A 24,231-nucleotide genomic window follows, 5' to 3' on the forward strand; every position below is an offset into this window, starting at 1 on the left:
TTCGGTATGTTTTAGATACAGCAAAATGTAAAAACATCTCGACTTTTCAGAATGCCGCAAGCGCACCGCGGGTCATGTGACAAGAACTAACAAATCAGCTTCATCCTTTCCGTAACAACGTTGAAAGCTCAGCCAAGATGAAGGAACGGCCCCTAAGGCGCTCGCTCTATCAGCACACGCTGCAGAACACGCAGGCTCTAATGTCTAATGCATTTAACAGACCAGAAATAGAAGATCCTCCAATAACCAATAGGTCTGGTGTTTGGGTGCACTTTGGATTCCCTGTAAGCTGTAATGGTGATGATAGAATGAATGGTAAATAGTAAGGTCTCATATCCGTGGCTATAATGTAAATGTAACGTAAATGTAGCCTACCAATCGCCGCGGTGATGTCTTTTGCCCTGTTTGAGTCAGTTGGAAATGTCTATCTAAATGCTGCGGGGATAGTTTGTTGCATGTATGTTTCTCCTTTTTTTTCGTCTTTTCCCAGATACTGACACAGTAAGGTGATGTTGGCGTAAATGAGTTGACATGTTTCAAGTATTCCTGTTGGTGTTTTTTTGTTTTTGTTTTTTTTGTATTCCCGCTGGTGTACCCTTCTGGAGCATCAGTGAATGTTTGAATCTTTTTAAATAGTTGTGTTTGAGTCCCTCAAATGTCCTCAGTGTGATAAGATGCATCTCAAAATCATAAAGTCACTGCTGGAAAGGGTTCAAATATGCAAAGATGCTGGAAAACTGAATAATCTACAGAACCTTAAAGAACAGTTCTCAGTTTAACTGTTCAGAACAAACAAGGGACTCATCCACAAACCATCACAAAACAGAAAGACAGTCAAGGATCATCAGGTGACCACACAGAGTATTAAGAACCAAGGGTTCCCAAACTTTTGAGTGGGGTTATTTTAATAATTTCAGCAATTTTTTTGTCTTGTGGACTAAATGTTAATATGTTTTATGTACAATATCTTACTCAGGATAGTGCTAAATAATAAATAACATGCATTTAGTATGATCTCTCTTATTTTTTGAAAATTACTCATATTTTCACAGATTCTGCAAGGGGTGCCCAAACTTTCGATCCCCACTGTGTATATATATATATATATATATATATATATATATATATATATATATAGTGACTGGCCATTATCGGCGTTAACATGAGACTCTTATCGGGCGATCAAAAAAATATCGCCATTAATCTATTCTCAAAGTTGGGTTGAGAGCTGGGTCTATACTAGTCGAGCTATGATGACTTTCACCTTGATATTTTAGCACATATGTTAACCTAACAGAATTGCAATGTAGGGGGCGAGAACGAGTCCTGTGTGTATGACTACCGTGAATCCAAAGTGCACTCAAATACCAGACCTGTTGGTTATTGGAGGTTCTTCTATTTCTGGTTTGTTAAATGCATTAGACATTTTGCAACGAGCCTTCATCGCATACTGAGTGAGCGAGCGCCTTAGGGACCGTTCACATATTGTGCCTAAAAACGTGTGGAAAACGCTAGTCAAGCCGCTTTCTCCTTGTTTCCAAAGCGGTCTGGCAGTTGCGCCCCTGAGGCGTCTGTCTTTGCTAAGCAACAATGACGTGCTCTCTCCAAGAAGACGCAGAAATTTCAGCAAAGGATAAATGGATTTGCAGCTGTAAAAATCGCTTGCAGTAGCTCTGCTACTAAATTTATTTCAAAATTGCAATCCATATACAACTGATCAGCTGTTCCTTCATCTTGGCTGAGCTTTCAACGTTGTTATGGGAAAGGATGAAGCTGATTGGTTAGTTCTTGTCACATGACCCGCGGCATTCTGAAAAAGTTGAGATGTATTTACATTTTGCTGTATCTAAAACGTACCGAACCGAACCGTGACATCAGTGTATCGTATCGAACCGAACCGTGAATTTTGTGAACCATTACACCCCTAATATATATATATATATATATATATATATATATATATATATATATATATATATATATATATATATATATATATATATATATACATACACATACATATATACATATATACATACACATACATATATACATATATACATACACATACATATATACATATATATATACACATACATATATACATATATATACACATACACATATACATACATATACACATACATATATACATATACACATACATATATACATATATACACAAACATATATACACATACATATATACACAAACATATATACACATACATACATACATATATATATATATATATATATATATATATATATATATATATATATATATATATATATATATATATATATATATATATATATATATATATACACACACATTAGGGGTGTAACGGTTCACAAAATTCATGGTTCGGTTCGATACGGTACACTGATGTCACGGTTCGGTTCGTTACTGTTCGGTATGTTTTAGATACAGCAAAATGTAAAAAAATCTCAACTTTTCAGAATGCCGCAAGCGCACCGCGGGTCATGTGACAAGAACTAACAAATCAGCTTCATCCTTTCCGTAACAACGTTGAAAGCTCAGCCAAGATGAAGGAACAGCTGATCATAGTTGTATATGGATTGCAATTTTTAAATAATTTTAGTAGCAGAGCTAGCCTACCTCAAGCGATTTTTAGAGCTGCAAATCCATTTATCCTTTGCTGAAATTTCCGCGTCTTCATGGAGAGAGCACGTCATTGTTGCTTAGCAAAGGCAGACGCCTCAGGGGTGCTTCTGCCCGAGCGCTTTGGAAAGGAGGAGAAAGACGCGCCTAGCGTTTTCCACGCGTTTTTAGGCACGATATGTGAACGGCCCCTAAGGCGCTCGCTCTATCAGCACACGCTGCAGAACACGCAGGCTCTAATGTCTAATGCATTTAACAGACCAGAAATAGAAGATCCTCTAATAACCAATAGGTCTGGTGTTTGGGTGCACTTTGGATTCCCTGTAAGCTGTAATGGTGATGATAGAATGAATGGTAAATAGTAAGGTCTCATATCCGTGGCTATAATGTAAATGTAACGTAAATGTAGCCTACCAATCGCCGCGGTGATGTCTTTTGCCCTGTTTGAGTCAGTTGGAAATGTCTATCTAAATGCTGCGGGGATAGTTTGTTGCATGTATGTTTCTCCTTTTTTTTCGTCTTTTCCCAGATACTGACACAGTAAGGTGATGTTGGCGTAAATGAGTTGACATGTTTCAAGTATTCCTGTTGGTGTTTTTTTTTTGTTTTTTTTGTATTCCCGCTGGTGTACCCTTCTGGAGCATCAGTGAATGTTTGAATCTTTTTAAATAGTTGTGTTTGAGTCCCTCAAATGTCTTCAGTGTGATAAGATGCATCTCAAAATCATAAAGTCACTGCTGGAAAGGGTTCAAATATGCAAAGATGCTGGAAAACTGAATAATCTACAGAACCTTAAAGAACAGTTCTCAGTTTAACTGTTCAGAACAAACAAGGGACTCATCCACAAACCATCACAAAACAGAAAGACAGTCAAGGATCATCAGGTGACCACACAGAGTATTAAGAACCAAGGGTTCCCAAACTTTTGAGTGGGGTTATTTTAATAATTTCAGCAATTTTTTTGTCTTGTGGACTAAATGTTAGTATGTTTTATGTACAATATCTTACTCAGGATAGTGCTAAATAATAAATAACATGCATTTAGTATGATCTCTCTTATTTTTTGAAAATTACTCATATTTTCACAGATTCTGCAAGGGGTGCCCAAACTTTCGATCCCCACTGTATATATATATATATAGTGACTGGCCATTATCGGCGTTAACATGAGACTCTTATCGGGCGATCAAAAAAATATCGCCATTAATCTATTCTCAAAGTTGGGTTGAGAGCTGGGTCTATACTAGTCGAGCTATGATGACTTTCACCTTGATATTTTAGCACATATGTTAACCTAACAGAATTGCAATGTAGGGGGCGAGAATGAGTCCTGTGTGTATGACTACCGTGAAATTACCACATCAAACGTGACGTGCTAACATGGATGCAGGTGAAGCCGCCGGGTTTGCTTCAGGGAATTATTTTTAAAAAATTTTTAAAGAAGCTTCCCAGTGTAAACCACGACAAGACGCACGACTGTTTCACACATAATCCGTCTGCAGTGCATATGCAGTCCGTGTGCGTAATGTGGTGCTGAAGGAAAACACGGACTCATACTCATTGTGCTTTCAAACGACATGTTTGCAGTCCACTACTCTGGTAGTTTGTGCTTTCTGAAAAAAGCACAAATGTCAGGGCATGACAAAACTTCTCCAGGCCCCAAAAATACCCTTACACTCCAGAGGGTTAAAGAGCTGGCTGTCTGGTGCATTCCCAACAACCTGGAGCTTAAAATGCTCAAAACAGTGGAGATGATCGCGGACTTCAGCAGAAACCCCCCTGCTCTCCCCCCACTCACCATCATGAATAGCACTGTGACTGCAGTGGAGTCATTCCGGTTCCTGGGCACCACTATCTCTCAGGACCTGAAGCGGGACATTCACATTGACTCCATTGTGAAAAAGGCCCAGCAGAGGTTGTACTTCCTTCGCCAGCGGAGGAAGTTTAACCTGCCAGAAAAGCTGCTGAAACAGTTCTTCTCCGCCATCATTGAATCCATCCTCTGCACTTCAGTAACTGTCTGGTTCTGCTCAGCTTCCAAATCTGACCTCAGAAGACTACAGAAGAGAGTCCGAACTGAGCGAACCATTGGTACAACCTTCCCTTCCATTCCAAAGTGAGCAAAAGGGCTGGCAAAATCACTCTGGATCCCTCACACCCAGCACACGCCCTCTTTGAACTGCTGCCATCGGGTCAACGCTAAAGAGCACTGAGCCCCAGAACAGCCAGACACAGGAACAGTTTCTTCCCTCAGGCAATCCATCTAATAAACATTTGATAATAACTCTGGAACACACAACACTATTTATATTTATACACAGATACACTTATTTATCTAACACACATACTTCGTGTACACTTAAATTTTTGGACGTAATAAAAAAGCATTTATATATATATATATATATATATATATATATATATATATATATATATATATATATATATATATATATATATATATATATATATATATATATATATATATTAGGGCCGGGACTTTAACGCGTTAATTGAGATTAATTAATTACACAAAAAATAACGCGTTAACTAAGATTAATTAATTACACAAAAAAAAAAATCCCGCATTTTTAATAACTTATTTTTGCACCGCGGAACGTTTCTCACTGGATGAGTTTCGGCGGGACCGATTATACTAGAGCACCAACTAGCGTTCGCATATCACCGCAGCAGCACATCGAGCCTCAAGTATCACCTAAACGCAAAACATATAGCAGCTAGCGTGGAGTTTACACTTTATGTTGAACTATGTATTATTTTGTTGGTGCAACAGTTTTATGTTGAAATCTTTATTGTTTTGGCCAAGGTTATTGAGAGTTGGACTTAGTATGTTATGGCCTCTGAAGCAACAGAGAGATGTGTTCTAATAGTCAGTGTTTCCAATGTTCTGAATGTAATTGACAGTATTGTGTTTTACTTTAAAAAAAAAAAATCACTTTACAGAAGGTTCCAGCACCTATAAGCTACCTGAATTTCTGAAATGTACTATTTCTAAACTGTTTCTAAATATGCTATTGATACACTTCATGGCAAAAATTGCACTGGTCTGCTAGACTTGGTTGAACAAAAATAAACAATATTTTGTTGCTTAAGCTTATGTATTCAGTCATTATTCAATGGTATACTATAAATCCATGTGAAAAAAAATTACTTCTCACTGTTCTCAGGTCAAATATTTATATGCGATTAAAATGTGATTAATTTCGATTAATTAATTACAAAGCCTCTAATTAATTAGATTAATTTTTTTAATCGAGTCCCGGCCCTAATATATATATATATATATATGAATATATATAATTTAATAATTTATCTGTACATACATAATTGATTATTGTAATATACCTGCGCATACAATTGTCAATTTGTATATTGTCATTCCATACCCACTTATTTGTATTTTTTATTCTTTTATTAAGTGTTTATTGTTCTGTCGCTGTCATTCTGTTGCACTGTGGAGCACTGTAAATGACAGAGGCGGACAGAGTACACAGTTTCATTACTTGAGTAAAAGTACAGATACCCCTTGCAAAATTTTACTCAAGTACAAGTAAAAGTACTACAGTCAGATGTGTACTTAAGTAAAAGTACTGAAGTACTTGTTTTTAAAAGTACTTGAGTATCAAAAGTACATTTTTTTTATAATATTGCATTACTATTGCCACAGTGCTTACATTTATGTACAGAAACTTCCTACATGAAGTTATGAAAAATTGTAATGTTAATACCTTGGAGAATGTAAAAAGAAATTGAAAGTAAAATCAAGTCATTTTCATCTATTTACCATGGTGCTTTATTTAACATTTCTCACTTGCCCTCAAGGCAATAGCACAATGGCAATGCTCTGAAAAACCTCTGCTAGAGTTTTAATGGATTTTTTTGCACCCACATTTGAACCTGTGTTAAACACACCGCATACTCAAGAACATCAAAGAAAATGCTCAGCTTACATTAATGTGCAATATCAGAAAAGAAAATTCAGCTAACAATTGTATGAACATGTGAGTTTCTCTGTTTTTTCATCAATCAAATCAATAAACCTAAACCAGCAAAGAAAGCAATACAGCAATGTTCTGACACACCTCTGAATCTGACCGTGTTATACACACAGCATAGAAGAGGAAATATAAATGATTAAAGAAAATCCGCTAATCAGCTGTGTTTAGGTCAGCGTACAAAGTAGGAAACATAAAATCCAGCTGCTTTGAGTGACAGTATAAAGCCCCTTTCTCTCACATTGACAAACAGGCAAAGGCAGAAGAAAATACTTTCAGAATCTATGTCTATGTGAAAGAATCTATGTCACAATCTATGTGTATGTGATAACTCTGTACTACTGTGTACACAACTCTGTGTACCGTACTTCAATTCAATCAAATGTCATGAAGTCTTTGGCGGAAAGCTGAAGGTGATTGCTGATGTGCTTTCCCAATCAGAGGCGCCTGCACTATCCAATCACGCTTGAGAGGGTTTCCGAAATTTTTCTTTTTTCCTTTTTTTTTTTCGTTGCACAATTTTTTTTAGTGGTGGGCGTTTTCTATGGGATTATTTTCCCGCCAAATGTATTGCAGTCACAGATCGAAAAATAATGCGCAGAAAATATTTAAAAACACGTGTAAAATAATAACGCACAAAACCGAAAAACAAATGCAATTTTATAAAATAACAAACAGCGCAGTCATGGATTACACAAATCTGAAACATGAATTCAACATTTTCAAAATCGCAAACAAATTCAGGTTTCCTGCTCATATGTAATTTTTTTGTGTGCTTGTGGTCTTTTCCCCTTTTGCTCTTGTTTCCACGCTCTGCACTTGCATTTCTAAAAGTTGCAGTTTGAGTTTCATGTAAATCAGGGCAGGCTTCAGCGTCACCATTGGCCGCAAGTTCTAGATTGACAGCTGCGCCTCTAGCCAATCATTTCAAGGGGGAGTTGACGTGACTCCAATGCAACTCGTGGCTGCTGTGGCAGGTGTGTGAAGATGGATAACCAGCGTCAGCAGACAAATCCCAAGTGATCTCAGGTAATAAGCCATAAATATTTTGTTAGTGGGTGACAGAAACATTCCCTTTGTGTATTATGTTATTTTCTGCAAGCACTATGTAGTCCGATATCTAGCCTGTTAACACGTGTCTTGTTAGTTTGGTTTATTTACCAATACTTTATATTTTAGGCAGTTGGGCTGCACAATAAATTACACGCGATATTTAATTTATCTTGTCAGTAAAGCCGGTTGTGTAATCAGCGGTAAATCTCCATCACCTGCGCGCTTTCACAAGGAGCAGCATTAACGTTCGTCTTGAAGCAGCTGCACAGAATGATCACTGTAGGACATCAAAGTACCGCGAGAGAGAGCAATAAGAGAGCACACTGATCCAATGCATTCGGATCGCTCGTGCGGTACTTTAATGTCATACAGTGATCATTCTCATGTCATACGGTGATTGAGATTTACCGCTGATTACACAACCAGCTTTATTGACTAGATTAAATATTGCATTAAATATCACACAAAGGGAATGTTTCTGTCACCCACTAACAAAATATTTAAGACCAATTACCTGAGATCTTCCGGGATTTGCCTGCTGACGCTGGTTATCCATCTTCACACTAGAGGCTGACATTGATTGTAAACAAAATCACTATCACGGGATTGGGGTTGGGACGGCAAAAAATGTTGGTGGGACCTGGAATCTTAATAACACTTTGATCCCCAACTTTCAACTAGCCTACCTTTTAAAAAAAATAAAGTATAAACTGTAGGTTTATATTTTAATTTTGAACACAATTGTACTCTCCTCCTGTTTGCTCTGGTGTGGCAGGTAAAGGACAGATCGGTAACGGCTGGTCTATGTGGTACAGTAGCCTACATCGGGCAGTACAGAAGCCCACCTATCATTCATAGACCTCAAATATAGCTTTTCATCGAAAAGACATATGTTGTAATAACTTTATGTGGCCGCTCAATCTAATGTTGACCTACAGAAATGTGCGCTATTGAAGTGTGTTTGTACACTGAACAGCAGGACAGATGGAGGCACCAGTGCTCTCACTTGCTCTTAAAATGTGAACTTGAGCGAGAAACTCCATGTATGAAAAATAAATCTATAGAGAGTGCCACTCTCAGAGTGCAATGTCTATGCTCAAAAAAAAAAAAAAAAAAAAAAAAAAAAAAAACACAGAAAACGTGTGTGAAATGCACAATGTGCATTGTTTAAGATTGCTTTCAGTTCAATAAAATAAAATAAAAACTAACAAAAAAAAAAATATTTAACTAAAGTGGGCATGCTGTGATCTGTGCTGTATTTTTTCACTGTAACTGAAATATTCCGTCTGAAAAAAAAAAAAAAAAAATATATATATATATATATATATATATATATATATATATATATATATATATATATATATATATATATATATATATATATATATATAAATAACAACATGGGAGAGGGAGAGATCGTGAGTCATTCCGGGAAATGGGATGGGAATTTCTCCCAGTTTGTTTCGTGGGATTGGGACGGGATCTTTTTTTGCGGGAGGGGGACGGGAGAGATTTGAAAATCCACTCCCGTGTCACCATCACCCTCTACTTCACACACACCTTTTTTTTTTTTTTTTTACACACACACACACACACACACACACACACACACACACACACACACACACACACCTGCCACAGCAGCCACGAGTCGCATTGGAGTCACGTCAACTCCCCCTTGAACTTATTGGCTAGAGGCGCAGCTGTCAATCTAGAACTTGCGGCCAATGGTGACGCTGAAGCCTCCCCTGATTTACATAAAACTCAAACTGCAACTTTTAGAAACGCAAGCGCAGAACGTGGAAACAAAAGCAAAGGGGAAAATACCACAAGCACACAAAAAAATAACATGGGCAGGAAACCTGATTTTGCTTGAGATTTGGAAAATGTTGAATTCATGTTTCAGTTTTGTGCAATAGAATTTTAAATGCGTTTACATTTTTGATTTACGCTTATTTTTTTCAATCCATGACTGTGCTTTTTGTTATTTAAAAAAAACTGCATTTGTTTTTCAGTTTTGTGCGTTATTATTTTACACGTGTTTTTAAATATTTGATCTTTGCTTGTTATTTTTCGCTCTGTGACTGCAATACATTTGGCGGGATTATAATCCCATAGTTTTCGTCCACACGGATCTGGCATTTGGAAGAGTCAAACCCATGTTTTTTGAAACCGGGTCCCAGAGTGGATAAATATGAAAACGGCACCTTTTCGTTTTCGTCTGGTTGGCGAATCCCTGAAAATATGACGTCATCAGCCCACGTCTTGCCCCTAGTCAAACACCACTACGTCACATAACAGCAACAAAAACATGAACAAACACTGAACGATTGTATTTTTTATTAACTAACATTATACAGATTAATAAATGTATTGTTCCATGTTCGTTTGTGTACCACAATCAAGGTTTATGTGCAAGTCCATGTCTTCTCCTTTACTACATCATTTTGTGGTTTTGTGTGGATGCTGATATTTCTTTAGATGAGGAAAAAAAAAGATCGGATTGGAGTAAGCTCCATCTCTGTGTGGACGGGGCCGAAAAAGTAACGGGTACTTACGGTTATGGATAGAAATGTAGAGGAGTAAAGAGTACAATATTTGCCTCTCAAATGTACTTGAGTAAAGTCATGAGTACTCCCCGAAAATGATAATCGAGTAAAGTACAGATCCTTCAAAATTGTACTTAAGTACTGTACTCAAGTAAATGTACTCCGTTACTGTCCGGCTCTGGTAAATGGTCACACTCTACTGAAATCAATTAGTACATTTTTCTCATGTGGAATGTTATTTATACGAGTTCTCCATGAAGAGCATTTTAAATCAGTCACTTATGGGGTTTCATGACAGCTAGAATACTGGTTTAGAGGCAGGTTTGGGTAATAACTTGAATTTTACTTATATTTGCAATACCCATGTGTAGAAAAGATACAGAGCGAGACAGAGTTAGAAATGTATAAAACTGTATGTATGCATGTGAAACCAAAGTTTATTATTACAAACTCCTGACACCTGATAGTGAGAGTCACAGGCATCAGCACTGTGTATGTGACTGGCAGCAGTGGGCTCTGTCCTCGTGAGGAGTTGGTGAGTCAGGCAGCTCAAGCTGGGCAGAAATCTCAAGCAAATGTCATCGTCTCTAATGTGCAACTGACTAACATGCTGCTTCTCCCAGATGCCATCTATCACCACACACACACCTTTCTGACAGCCCCACAATGCCAAACTTAACTCTATCCATTCAGCAAACTTACTTCATCTTAATTTGTTTCCTATCATGAGTAATGCACATGGTCTCCAGGAGCTGTATGTTTTATGGAACACAATTTATGGAGTAACTTCTCGCTAGCTGAAGGTATAATTTAGTGTCAGTGTGAATCTAGGTAGGCTATAACTTTCTTGGCTTGACACGGTTCTTTTCCACAGTATGATACATACACCACTCAATACAGCTAACACACTGGATTTCACTTCGATAATGTCGAACTTGGGAGACATTTGTTTTAGTCCTAACCATGCACACACATTTTTAAGAAGTGGTTTTAGAAGACAGCTTGGTAATTTTTTTTAGCAGCTACCTGACATCAGGGCCCATATTACATGTTACCAAATACTAAATATTAAGTTAAAAATAATATGTACACAACAGTTTCCTTTTGATATTTAATTTGTGCTAGCATATAATAAGACTTGGTGTCTCAAGACATACTGTGCCGAAACATATTGTGCCCAGTCAAATATGCGACATTTCATAATGTCATGGGCAACATGGGCACTATCTTCTCTAATACATTAGACGTTGTTGCCCCAATCAAATTGAAAAAGGTTAGAGAAAAACATACTGCACTATGGTACAACAGTAACACCCATTCTCTCAAGAAAGAAACTCATAATCTTGAGAGAAAATGGAGAAAAACTCACATGGACATTTTCAGAACTGCATGGAAAAACAGAATGTACAGAATATTCTCTCACAGTTTAACATTAATGACTTTCTTCACTGATAAAACAGAAAACATCAGAAATACAACAACAAATGTAGATTCTACAGCATCTAGTACTTCAGCTTCATTCATCGCATCTAATGAAAACTGCAGTGCTTTACAACTATAGGATCCTGAATCCTGAATCCTTAAAGCTACAAAAGTTCTTTATTTCCTCATTTTCTCTTTTTCCACTGCTTTTATAAGAGCTGCCACTGCTGATCATGACGCGGATCTGATGCATCATTTTTTCTCAACTCTTTTTACCTATTCTGACACACTTCAGGTCTTCAAGTCTCTACTAATGTCTTTATTGATGAATTGAACTGGGTGTGTTAGATGATGGAGACTAAAGACGCACATAGTTTTTCCCGATTTGATATGAAAAGATACAGGCTACATTGCGCGGCGACACCTTTGTGTGTGCAATTAAAGAACATGCGTTACGAGCACAGACAGTTTTCTTGCTCATTGGACTAGTGCCTGGTGCTGAAGTTAAGTTGGAGTGCACATCCTAAACGTCTCCTGTTTGATGTGGTCAAAAAGATGTTCTGCGACTTGAACAAACTTCTTGCGTTAATTATTTATAACAGTTTAATCTGAAAAAAATTAATTGCCTCTTTTAACGTGCTAATTTTGGCACCACTATTGTTCCAACTCATCATTTAGTTATCATAATCACAAGGACTGCCTCAGGTTTCATGTACAACTACATGCATTAAAACAGCAGCACCATTGTGATGGTGTCAATGTGATGAGCTTTGTGCAGAAGAAAAACTTTTAATGCGATCATGAATGTTGTAACCTCTAAGCCTGTGCTTATATTTTCTCTACACCACATTTTAGATTTGACACATTTAAATAGTGTGCAGTATTTTTTCCTGATAATGAAATAACTGAAAATTCTCACATACATGAGTAGTATTATATCTACAGAAATCTTGAAATGTCATTTAAACGTATCAAATCAAAATAAAAGCATCATGTAGGCTAATCTGTGAAGGTTGCATTTCTTTCTAAAGGCACATCCTGAAATAAAACTGATATTTTATGTTTTGAGAATGCCCAACCCTTCTCTGCAGATATTGTGCTTCTGGTTTGTGCATTTTAAATCACAAAGTCTACAAAATATAATGTCTCCCAAAATAAAAATAATGCAACATAGGGCTGGGTGATAAATTGATGTTATCGATTAATTCGAATGTGTAGTTTACATCAATTTGTTTGAATGAAAATCTGATGTTTTTGTTTTACATCCACCGACGCTCCACTCAGGGCTCCCGTGGTTCTGATGGGGCTCAACCCTCCCTGCACATTTGAGACATGCTGCCTAGAAGAGTATGAGCGGAGCGGTGTGATTCTGACTGGAGCGAGGAGCTGATTTTTTGAAAACCGGAGCATCGTGGTTTTCACTTGCTCCAAGAGCGATTTCACCACCACTCTATCACGAATACATGATTTAAACAGATACAGCACATTCAAACGCAATTGCTGTCGCAATAATGCATTTAAACACATGTACATTTACAGTGCTAGCCTATTTCATCAGTAAATCTTTAAGAAATGCATCGATCTGTAGATAAAATAATTGATGAAAATGTACTGTTATTTTGATCACAAACACAATTTGCACAGCAGAAAGCAGCAAGTATACCTTTTAATGCTGACAATGTTATTAGTTTGGTGTTTGGTAGGAAAAAAAGTTTGCACACAATAACCTAATCCCCTAGTTATTTTATTTATTTATTTATTTTCATTTTATTTTTATAGGCTACGTTATAAACATAACATTGACACTTTATCCATGGTACGAAGGCGGAGCGGTGTTTCTGGTATCAGTGAGAGCAGAGTGGAGTGATATTAAATGCTCTGAGCGCGGAGGGAAATTGTTGCTGCTCCACTTTCACATACTCTGCTGCCGAGTGACAGAAATGTTTCACCCAACGAAATGAACAAGTCAGTTTGGTGTAGACACGGTTAGACAGCGTCTGCTATATTTACAAATAATTTATATAAGAAATAAAAATAAATACATAACCTAAACCATCGGCATAACGAAATGAAAATATAGGCTAGAAAATATATTTACACTTGCTCTGTCCAACATCCATGACACTGACTCATTGGGAAGTTACCAGTTTTAATCTGAACAGCTCTTATGTGGATGGTTAGATGCATGATGGGTTAGTATTAAAAAAATAAACAGATGAATAAAATAAAGGTCTTTCCAGCATTAATGTAATAGCATTACTTTTTTTTTATCATCATGTCTCAGTTATAAATTTGGCCCTTTTCTATACATACATACACATGCACTAACATTTGTATAGCATTTATGTACAAATAAAAAAGTTCCTGTGCAAAACTAAACTTGTAGTTAGGCACTGGTTTGGTATATTAAAAAAGTAATTTTCATGCTGTGCAGGGCCACACCACCGCTCTCAAATCAATGTAAATGGTACGACCAGCAGTTCAGGTGCTTCTGCTGCAGACCTGCGGTGAATCAGTTAATGAGACAGGAGCTGGAGTTAGCCTTGATATGAACTAGGAAGACAGGGAAAGAGTCATGTCTTTCCTTAAGAAAGGAAAATCAGGGGCTCAAAAACAAAAAGAAAAGAAGATTAAAGAGAGAAAGGCAAATGAGGGCAAGCAGTTGCTTACTCAGTTTTTTTAAAAGAAAGGTGAGCTCCAAATGCGTCATCGAGCCTTGACATTGTTTTAACATAAATATCTACTCTTGGAGGAGTTCTCCCCAGAGTCAGAAGTTTACATGAAAACACTGTATATTTACCTCCATTGTCAAAATCTAACACCCGCGAAAACACAGATTTCATTTATTTTAATTTTAAAATATAATTCAAAGACTGAATGTCTAGTTTGGCGGTTAGTGTACCCTGTGATTCTATAGTCTGCATTTATTTTAAACCGACAAATAATCAGCAATTAACTTGAACTTAGCCTGCACTTTAAAAAAGGTATTTTGACAATAAAGGATATTTTAGAAACCATTTGAAGCCATATATTTCCGTTTCAGACCCTGCAGCAGCTGGCCCCTCATCATGGCCAAGTGAAAGCAGTGACAGTGCGGTGGATGTGACGGTGAGACAAGGTGAGCTTTTAGCGAAATTGCCTGTTTTAACACTTAGTAATTAGTATTTAAGTGTTAAGAGGAAATAAGCAAAATTGGTACATTGTTATTTAAACTTTAAAGGGATAGTTCACCCAAAAATGAAAATTCTGTCTTCATTTACACTCCCCCAAGTTGTTCCAAACCGGTATGATTTCCTTTCTTCTGCTGAACACAAAAGAAGATATTTTAAAGAAGGTTGGTAATTAAACAGTTGCTGGTCCCCATTGACTTCCATAGTATTTTTTTTCCTACTATGGAAGTCAATGGGGTCCATCAGTCGTTTGGTTACCGACTTTCTTCAAAATATCCCACCCATTGGTATCACTATGGTATTTGGTACGGGGGCCCAGCAAGATGTACCCAGGGCCCAAAATTTGGTGCTACGTCCCTGTATACAGGACTACCCCAAAAACCCCAACCTAATCCAGCTGTACTGAATTCGGTCTGTTTTTTGGCTGTGAGGAGCGGTGTGTTGTCATGTTACTGGATTGAAATATGCCTGCACTCACAGCACCCGTTCTCTTTTTATTCATTATTTTCTCGCAGACCATATTATTATTTTCACGAGACCAAAATAATACAATTAATAATTAATCATTATTTTTGGTGAAAATCATTGTTATTTGTGATCATAGGTATTTAAGAAAGGCTTTAAGACCAAGCGGATCCTCCTCGAGCTGCTCCCGCTTCACAGTGTGCGTGGCTCGTGCTAATTGCCCAAGCGTGTTTCCAGGAGGTTCCCCAATAAAAATTGCTTCCCGGGGTTGAAATATAAGTTTTTTGGAAGGGTTGCCTTGGTTAGCATTAGCATTTTAGGTGCTAAATATCACGTTATTGGTATTGGGTTTGCTTCAAACCACAGATATGAAAAAAAATATGAAGGTTCAGGTGGAGCGACAGTTACTACACAGAGCCGTAGTCTACCGACAACTAACACAAAATCGCTTTCAAAATCGACAAAGAATCGCCTGCAATTTTAAAATCGATTTTGTGTAGATTGTCAGTGAATTACGGCTCTGTGTAGTAAATGGTTAAATGCTGTCTTTGTTTTTTTTTCCCATGTCCGCGGGCGTCAAGCCCCTAAAATGCGAATTTCGCATTCGATTTTTTGCACAGCCCTAATTTCCTGGGCCTAAGCCTTTCACAGAATATATATTTACAGATAAATAAATTAACACCACTTAACTTAAAGATTGCAATCGGGATGTGAAAAGACTTTCAACCAGCATAACAAAAATGTTTCTGAAGACAATCACCTATTGCACCTTTAATTTACATGGCTATTCCAAGGTTTCTCTGCTATTTCTAGAGAACAAACAAAAATTAAGAACAAACTACATAAAAATAGAATTTGACAAATATGACAGCTGAAAAGACCAAGAAAGGCAGACAACCAAATGAGGGCTAGAAAGGGCATATATTTTATATATTTATAAAAAAATATATATATATTTAACCTACTTCTCAATCAGGTCCAAGGTCACTCCGGGCACCAGCTTTGCACTCTTCTGCATACAGAACCTTAGGGAAAAAAGACACTCAGACACTACATAGACACTCCTGTCAATTTCTGCCTCATTCGATTTCACTCAAATATCTTCATATGTATTTATTAGTGATTACTCAAACCAGGCTTGACCTCTTAGCACTCTTAGACCTCTCGCTACACCCAATCTCCAAACTTTCATAGACCTCCACACAAGACATACATAAAATCACAGTTATAGTAATCAAATTCTAAATGTGTGCACCATCTTTTAAGTCAGATTCATGCATTTGGGTTGTTACCAAGCAAATTAAATCAGCATCAACAAAATATATATTTGCAATGCAGAGGAAACAGAAGCTCCATTAGAAGTGTCATTTACACACTGTTTAAAGGTCCCATGACATGAAAATTTCACTTCATGAGGTTCACATTATTATGAGTTCCCCTAGCCTGTCTATGGTCCCCCAGCGGCTAGAAACTTCAATAGGTGTAAACCAAGCACTGGGTGTCCTGCTCTGCCTTTGAGAAAATGAAAGCTCAGACGGGCCGATCTGGAATCTTCCCCATATGTCGTCATATGGGAAAAGGTTTACTCCCCTTTCTCTGCTTTGACTGCCCATAGAATTTAGAGAAAATGGATCCAGTTTATTTTTTACATTTAATTCAGTCGTAATGTCAGCACAGGTTTTACAAACAGATTTTTATTATATGAATTTGACAGCACCGCCAACAAACAGTGATTAAAAGTGTTCATAAATGTCTGATCTGTGATCGGTGATTTCTGATGTGTAGCTAAGTATTCAAGTTCACACAGAATTTCTTTCTAAATCATTTAATACTGTCTATGCATCAGTGATGAAATGTGAAATTAAAACTGCAAGTAAGTCACTGTTAATAAAGGATTCATTACGATGGAACTGAATAATTTAAACAGTTCATTCATTTGGGAAAAAAACGGCATCCTGTTGCTCAGAGACACAAAACAGTGCTGTGGCTATGTTTTAAATATATATTTTTTTAAGCAAAAATATGAAATACGGTGTCTAAAATGTAATTTATTAATATTAACTAGTTTATTTAACTGTTGTATAAATTTGTGACGAGTGGGGCTGGGCCGAGGGATGTGTGAACGCCTGCGACACCTGCGACCCACCACCGGTCTCGAGTCCCACAGAGGAGATGGAAGGATACTGTATAAAACGGGAGTGACGACAGTGAAGGATGAGAGAGGACCAGGTCTGGGCTTTTAGTTTATGTTTTGCTTTTTGTTTGTGCGCATTAGTCGTCCGTGAGGGGCGGATGCGCTGTTTTGTGTTTATTTTGAATTATTAAAGTTTCATTTGATTGTCCGCCAGTTCCCGCCTCCTCCTTCCTGATGATTAGGAAGTTTTTATTATTACAAAATTCAATATCACATTTGTAATAATGCTTGGTTTTGGAGAAAAAAAAAAAACAGCGCTCTTCATGTGATATTAACTATATGAAATTATATACATTTTCTGACCCCATCTTAAATTTTTCATCTGAGCTAATGCTGGTTGCAGATAAAGCCTTTTTATACATGAAATCAAAATTGACTATATTTACTTTGTTCGCCTAAATTGATCGTTTTGTGCTGAACAATTCATCCATGTGAGTCAATCCACACACAAAAAAATTTTGGCTTCATAATCTTTAATCAAAATCTGAAAATGCCCCTCCCCTCTGCATTGGAGGACATTCACTGATGACGTAGGCTTGAAGAATTGGGTGTCTGCTTAATCCGTAACCACGCCCCTCCAACTGACAGTAGACAGGCTGCCTGTGTGTTTGCGAGCATTGACAGCGCGTGAAAGGAGAGATGGCGAGGAGGTGCATTTTTGGTTGTGGAACTCACGGAACACTTTTCCCTTTCCCTAAAATTTCCTCGTTACGGTCCAGGTGGCTCGATTTTTTTTACATTTCGAGGAAGGAGGGATAACAGAGTGGTCACAGATGTGCTCGAAGCACTTCACGCACGAATGCTTCAAAAATTGGGCAGAACACGAAATGGGGTTTGTGAGACATGCGTCATTAACAGATAACGCTGTCCCGTCAGTGTACACCGTTGGTACCTCACAAAGTTTGACAGTGAGTTGAACTAGCTACAACCAAGCTCTTGAGATGTTGAACATCATACAGGGCTGCCAACATAACTTTGTCATATTATGCTTAATAAACTAAATACATGTTTATTGCGTGTGAATTGGCGCGTGCAAGTTGCTATAAAATCTTATCCTAAATTCCGACTGTCTTTGATAAAGAAAAGAAAACTTAAGATTAACTAGAAAAAAAAGTTAGTTTAGAGTTAGATTGATAGATTAGTTGAAAGAAAGAAAGATATATTAGTTGGAATGATAGATACATTTGTTCAAAAGAATGATAGATTAGTTTGAAAAAGAAAGAATGATAGATTAGTTTGAAAGAATGATAGATTAGTTAGAAAGACAGATAGATAGATAGATAGATAGATAGATAGATAGATAGATAGATAGATAGATAGATAGATAGATAGATAAATAAATAGAAGATAGAAGCATGTTTCAAGCATGATTAGCATGTTGCTAGTATGTTTCTATCATGATTAACGTTGCTAGTATGTTTCTAGCATAATTAACATGTTTCTAGCATGATTAGCATGTAGTTAACATTTTTCTTTAGCATGCGACTAGCATGTTGCTAGCATGTTTCTAGCATGATTATCATGCAGCTACCATGTTGCTAGCATGATTAGCATGTTGCTAGCATGTTTCTAGTACGATTAACATGCGACTAGCATGTTGCTAGCATGATTTGCATGCGACTAGCATGTTGTTAACATGTTTCTAACATGATTAACATGTTTCTAGCATGTTGCTAGCATGATAAACATGTTGTTAGTCTGATTCTAGCATGATTAACATATTGTTAGCATTTCGCTAGCATGATTCACATTTTGTTAACATGTCGCTACCATGTTTCTAACATAAGCATGTCGCTAGTATGTTTCGAACATGATTAACATGTCGCTAGCATGTTTCTAGCATGATCAGCATGTGACTAGCATGATTGGCATTTTGTTAACATGTTGTTAGTATGTTTGTAGCATGATTCGCAAGTTATTAGCATGTTTATCGCATGACTAGCATGTCGGTATCATGTTTCTAGCATTATTAGCATGTCGCTAGGACATTTCAAGCATGATTAGCATGTTGCTAGCATGTTTCTACCATGCTTAGCATGTTGCTAACATGATTAACATGTTTCTAGCATGTTTCTAGCATGAATAGCATGCGACTAGCATGTTGCCACCATGTTTTTAGCGTGATTAGCATGTTGCTAGTATGTTTCTAGCATTGTGAACATGTGACTAGCATGTTTCTAACATGACTAACATGCGACTAGCATGTTGCTAGCATGTTTCTAGCATGATTAGCATGTTGCTAGCTTTTTTTCTAGCATGACTAACATGCGACTAGCATGTTGTTAACATTCTTAGAACATTATTAGCATTCGACTAGCATGTTTCTAACATTATTAGCATATAGATAGATAGATAGATAGATAGATAGATAGATAGATAGATAGATAGATAGATAGATAGATCGATAGATCGATCGATCCATGGTCCCTTGCATTTTTCTTTTCTAATAAAAAGCCTAGACTATGATAACAGCTACGACAGGGGTGTCTAGCTGGATACGAAATACGTCATGCCTATTTTTCCCATGTTTGCTATTTCACAGTCACGTTGTGGGCAACGACACACAAGGTAACTGAAACAATGCGGTTTAAATCAAGGTGATCACAAGAGGTCCAAGCACAATGGTTTGTATAGATGATGCAGTTACACAATGGACATGTATCTTTTCAAGTAAATTATGAGTCTTTATGTGAGTACTATTATATGCACAACATGAAAATAGATAACTATCAAAGTGTCCCTTCTTCACTTTTTCAGTAATGTGTGATAACTTGATAAATATATTGGCAATACTATTAAAATATGATCAAATTTAATGGTATTTAGGAGATGATCGTTTTTGCATAATTACTACCGTAATTCCTCAAATAAAAGCCGGGGCCTTTATTTACCTGAACTGCAGAAGGTAACAGGCTTTTATTTGAAGCAGGCTTTTATTAGAGGCAGGCCTTTATTTCTAGTTCATTATCATATTAATGTCATTATCTGGCTCGGCTCGGTGTTCATCTTCAGTTCTCTCTTCACAGCAGTTCAGTCAGTGTACTGTTTGAATAAATGAATTACTCCGGGTTATTGATTTGTTTGAACTCAGAGGGAGTGTCAGCCACATTAATAAAGTTAACAGCTTAAGTCATTTGTGGATTAATGCGTATTGAAGACACAAACAGTTTTAAACGATTCAGTTCGATTTGGTGAACTGGTTCAAAAAGATCCGGTTACATCGAATGATTCGTGCACGAACCGGATATGACAAACTGCTTTGTTTTGAACTGTCTCACAACAGACATGGAAGAGAAGACAATGCTGAATAAAGTCGTAGTTTTTGCAATTTTTGGACCAAAATGTATTTTCGATGCTTCAAAAAATTCTAACTGACCCTCTGATGTCACATGGACTACTTTGAAGATGTTTTTATTACCTTTCTGGACATGGACAGTATACCGTACACACCGCTCCAAGGGAGGGACTGACAGCTCTCGGACTAAATCTAAAATATCTTAAACTGTGTTCCAAAAATAAACTGAGGTCTCACGGGTTTGGAACAACATGAGGGTAAGTTATTAATGACATAATTTTGCAAATTGGGCGAACTAACCCTTTAAGACCAGCCTTTATTTGTCCATGTTGACCATGTCCCCGGCCACTATAAGAGGCCCTGTGTTTATTTGACTTCCGGTTTTTATTTGAGGAATTACGGTATATTGGGTTTTATGAAAGTTTGTAAGAAAATAATGAATATTTATTCTTTTTTTTTTTTTATGCACATAAATGAAACATTTTCAAGTATTTAAACAGATGTGGTGTGCTATATATTTTATAACTGATTGGACTTACAGTTTTCATAAAAATGAACATTAAAAATCATAAAAATACCATAGATTTTAATTGACAGGATGTTCAGATGAGCCAATTTCCAAATCCCGTTACACTCAATCAAGCTTTGCTTCTATGAACTATTTCTAATCAATAATTTAAACTCATTCAAACTCATCTAATAGTTATCTATGTGCATAAACAAAAAAAATAATCATTATATTTTTTTTTTATAAACTTCAATAAGGCCCAGTATAGTAATAATGCAAATACTATAATCTCCTAAATACCATTCAATCTGATCTTATTTTAATAGTACTGACAACATATTCTCAAGTTATCACACATTACTGAAAAATTAAAGAAGGGACACTATATTAGTTATCTATTTTCATGCGGTCAATATAATAGTACTCACAGAAGGACTCATAATTTACTTGAAAAGAGGCAATTTATGTATTCGCTTGTATTTTTAACCGATTTAAAAGTGAAACTAAGGCAGAACCCTGTGCTCTGCTGATAAATAGTCACTTTAATATTCAAATCCAGTATCATGATCAACTTCTGATTTATATATCAACGGTTTATGTTCACATGGCTGTTTTCATTTCTATTCACCAAGCAATTTTCTATGGACCCTTGCTGTCTTTTGTTCCAATAAAAAGCCTTTTTGTAATAAATTTTTAATAGTGTCGGTTACGTTCAATAAAAAAAAAGAGAAAAAAAAGTCAATTTAAAGTTACATTTTTTTGAACAGTTGTTTTAAATGGATTGAATCATTATTTAAAATAATCTTGGAGATTTTTGAATTGCCTAAATCATAAGTGCGGCCGGGTTGAAGCCTGCACTGATGTTTTTCTTTTGTTATGGCAGCCTTCCCCTCTGCACATATATTTTTTGCTGTTTGTTATTCTGTTCTAAACTTCATGCCAATAAATAAAAAATATTGCTGACTTGTGAGTTTCCAGCGCGCTCTTTACGTTCGTCTGTTATTTTACGTTGAAAAAGGAAACGTCTTTTTTTTTAGACATGGAAAATCGATTCAATGAACACTTACGTCTTAAAAATCGATAATAATTAGTTTATTGAAATAGCCCCATTAAAATCTAATTTACTGAAAGCAGCTGGTAAATGCAGTCTCTTTTAATATTCAATCCAGCATCAATACCCATCGATTTATTTCTCAACAGTTTATGTTCACGTGGCTGTTTTTGTTTATATTTGCCAAGCTATTATGAATTCTGAAATAATCTTGGTCTTGATTTGTCCAATCTACCGACGAAAAGCCAGAATCACTGTCCTCTGAAGTTTGGGAGATCTATGTTATTTTCACCTAAGACAAAAAGATCACACAAGCACTCATTTTAATCTCTACAATATATTCTTCTAATTGTTTTGTGTTGATTCACTGCACTGTTTTAATTTAAAAGGCTGTCGCTTCATGTGACTTTTTCCCTTCCAGTATTCATAAGCTGTATCGCGCTGTCAAATGATATTTCATTTTGCACACATACACAGCTCAAAAACACTGAATTCTGCTCTTGTTGTGTTCTAATGGGTGGATTGTGTGCACTCCCGGTGATATTTTGTTTTTAAAGCTCTTAAAAAATATAAAAATGCTTTTATTCTGAGCTCCTAGTGATAACTGGTTTCGCTGATGCAGCGCTCATTTCTCTTTCGTCTTTCTCTCGGTTCTTGGCCAGAGACATCATTTATTAATGAGCTCTGACCCGTTAATAATAACATATATTTGTTTAGTTTTTAGCTTGTGCAGTCGATGTGATGTTCAGCCTGACTGAGAAAATCCCACAAGCACATATAAACACTCATTTTCATGTGTATAATATATTCTTCTAAATTTGTGCTGTTTCGCTGTAGTGTTTTAATGTAAAAGGCTGTAAATTCTCTATGTGGACTTCAAGTGTTCAGAGAATACATTGAGAGCTCGAAAAAGAAAAAGCACAGGTCAGACCAATGCGCAAATTAAACATTTAAAAGCACATGCAAATACTGAGAGAGTAACTCTACCGCTGAGTTAACACTGCTGTGAATGCATGTGGTGTTGTACAGTATATGAAAGAGGCACCATAACTGCAGCTGATATAATGTGTGCTACAGAACGATACTACGATATTTCTTCTTTCATAATCGCATACCCCTAATTAAAAGTTCACCTCAGAAACATTGTTTTAAAAAACAAACCAGAGAATTATGGGATCTTGCGATCAAAATACCTGGTTTGAGTAGCTCACTATTAATTTGGTTTGTATGTACATTATGACTAAATAGAACTGAATGTGTGTAATGAGCACATCTCACCAGCGTAGGGCAATTTTGATTGGTGTAGTGAGACAGGATGTGAAAAGGTCAGCGGGGAGGTCAGGGTTCATGGGCAGGAGTTCATTGGCGTCACAGGCAGCAAGCTGAATGCAGTTCTTCATGGAGGGAGGCAGGGGCATCTGAGCCAGTGGGTGGTTAGGGTTTATTGCTGCCACCTAGTAAAATATAACGAGAACCAGTAAACAACAGTAAAGCAGGTCTCCCAAGGGTTAGGTATGAAATCTTAGAATATGTAATAATTTGTTGCACAGGTGTCAACATTCATCTGATTGTTTTCCATTACTAAAGAATTGCAGGTGAATATAGCCTGTTGTCAAAAGTCTGATGCAAGTTTAATAATCTTCAAATTTAATCAGCAGTCACTTAAGCAGCAAATGTAAAAAAAAAAAATTATAAGTAATGGCTTCAATTTAAATTTGTAGCATTTTACGGTTTCAAAATTACTCATATCATGGTAAATACTTTGCATGCATCAAATATTCTTTGAATATTAGATTCTAGATTACACTGGATTAAATTCTAAGGCATCTAAATTATCAACATAAAGAAAACTTTACTAAACAAGCTGTTGTACACAATCTAC

General features: G+C 36.6%; 1 protein-coding gene across 4 annotated transcripts in view; it reads right to left on the reverse strand.

Annotated features, from left to right (window-relative positions):
- The window catches only part of rptor (regulatory associated protein of MTOR, complex 1), a 238,779-nt gene that overhangs the window by 120,062 nt on the left and 94,486 nt on the right, over positions 1-24,231 (reverse strand). For all 4 annotated transcript variants that reach the window (XM_026244674.1, XM_026244672.1, XM_026244673.1 and 1 more), the window contains exons 7-8: positions 23,628-23,803; positions 16,267-16,326 (exon numbers count right to left, since the gene is read on the reverse strand). In XM_026244674.1, coding sequence (XP_026100459.1) covers positions 16,267-16,326; positions 23,628-23,803 — 236 coding nt within the window. The remainder of the gene's footprint in view (positions 1-16,266; positions 16,327-23,627; positions 23,804-24,231) is intronic.

This window comes from Carassius auratus, unplaced genomic scaffold (genome assembly GCF_003368295.1).
Source record: "Carassius auratus strain Wakin unplaced genomic scaffold, ASM336829v1 scaf_tig00006882, whole genome shotgun sequence".
Lineage (NCBI taxonomy): Eukaryota > Metazoa > Chordata > Actinopteri > Cypriniformes > Cyprinidae > Carassius > Carassius auratus.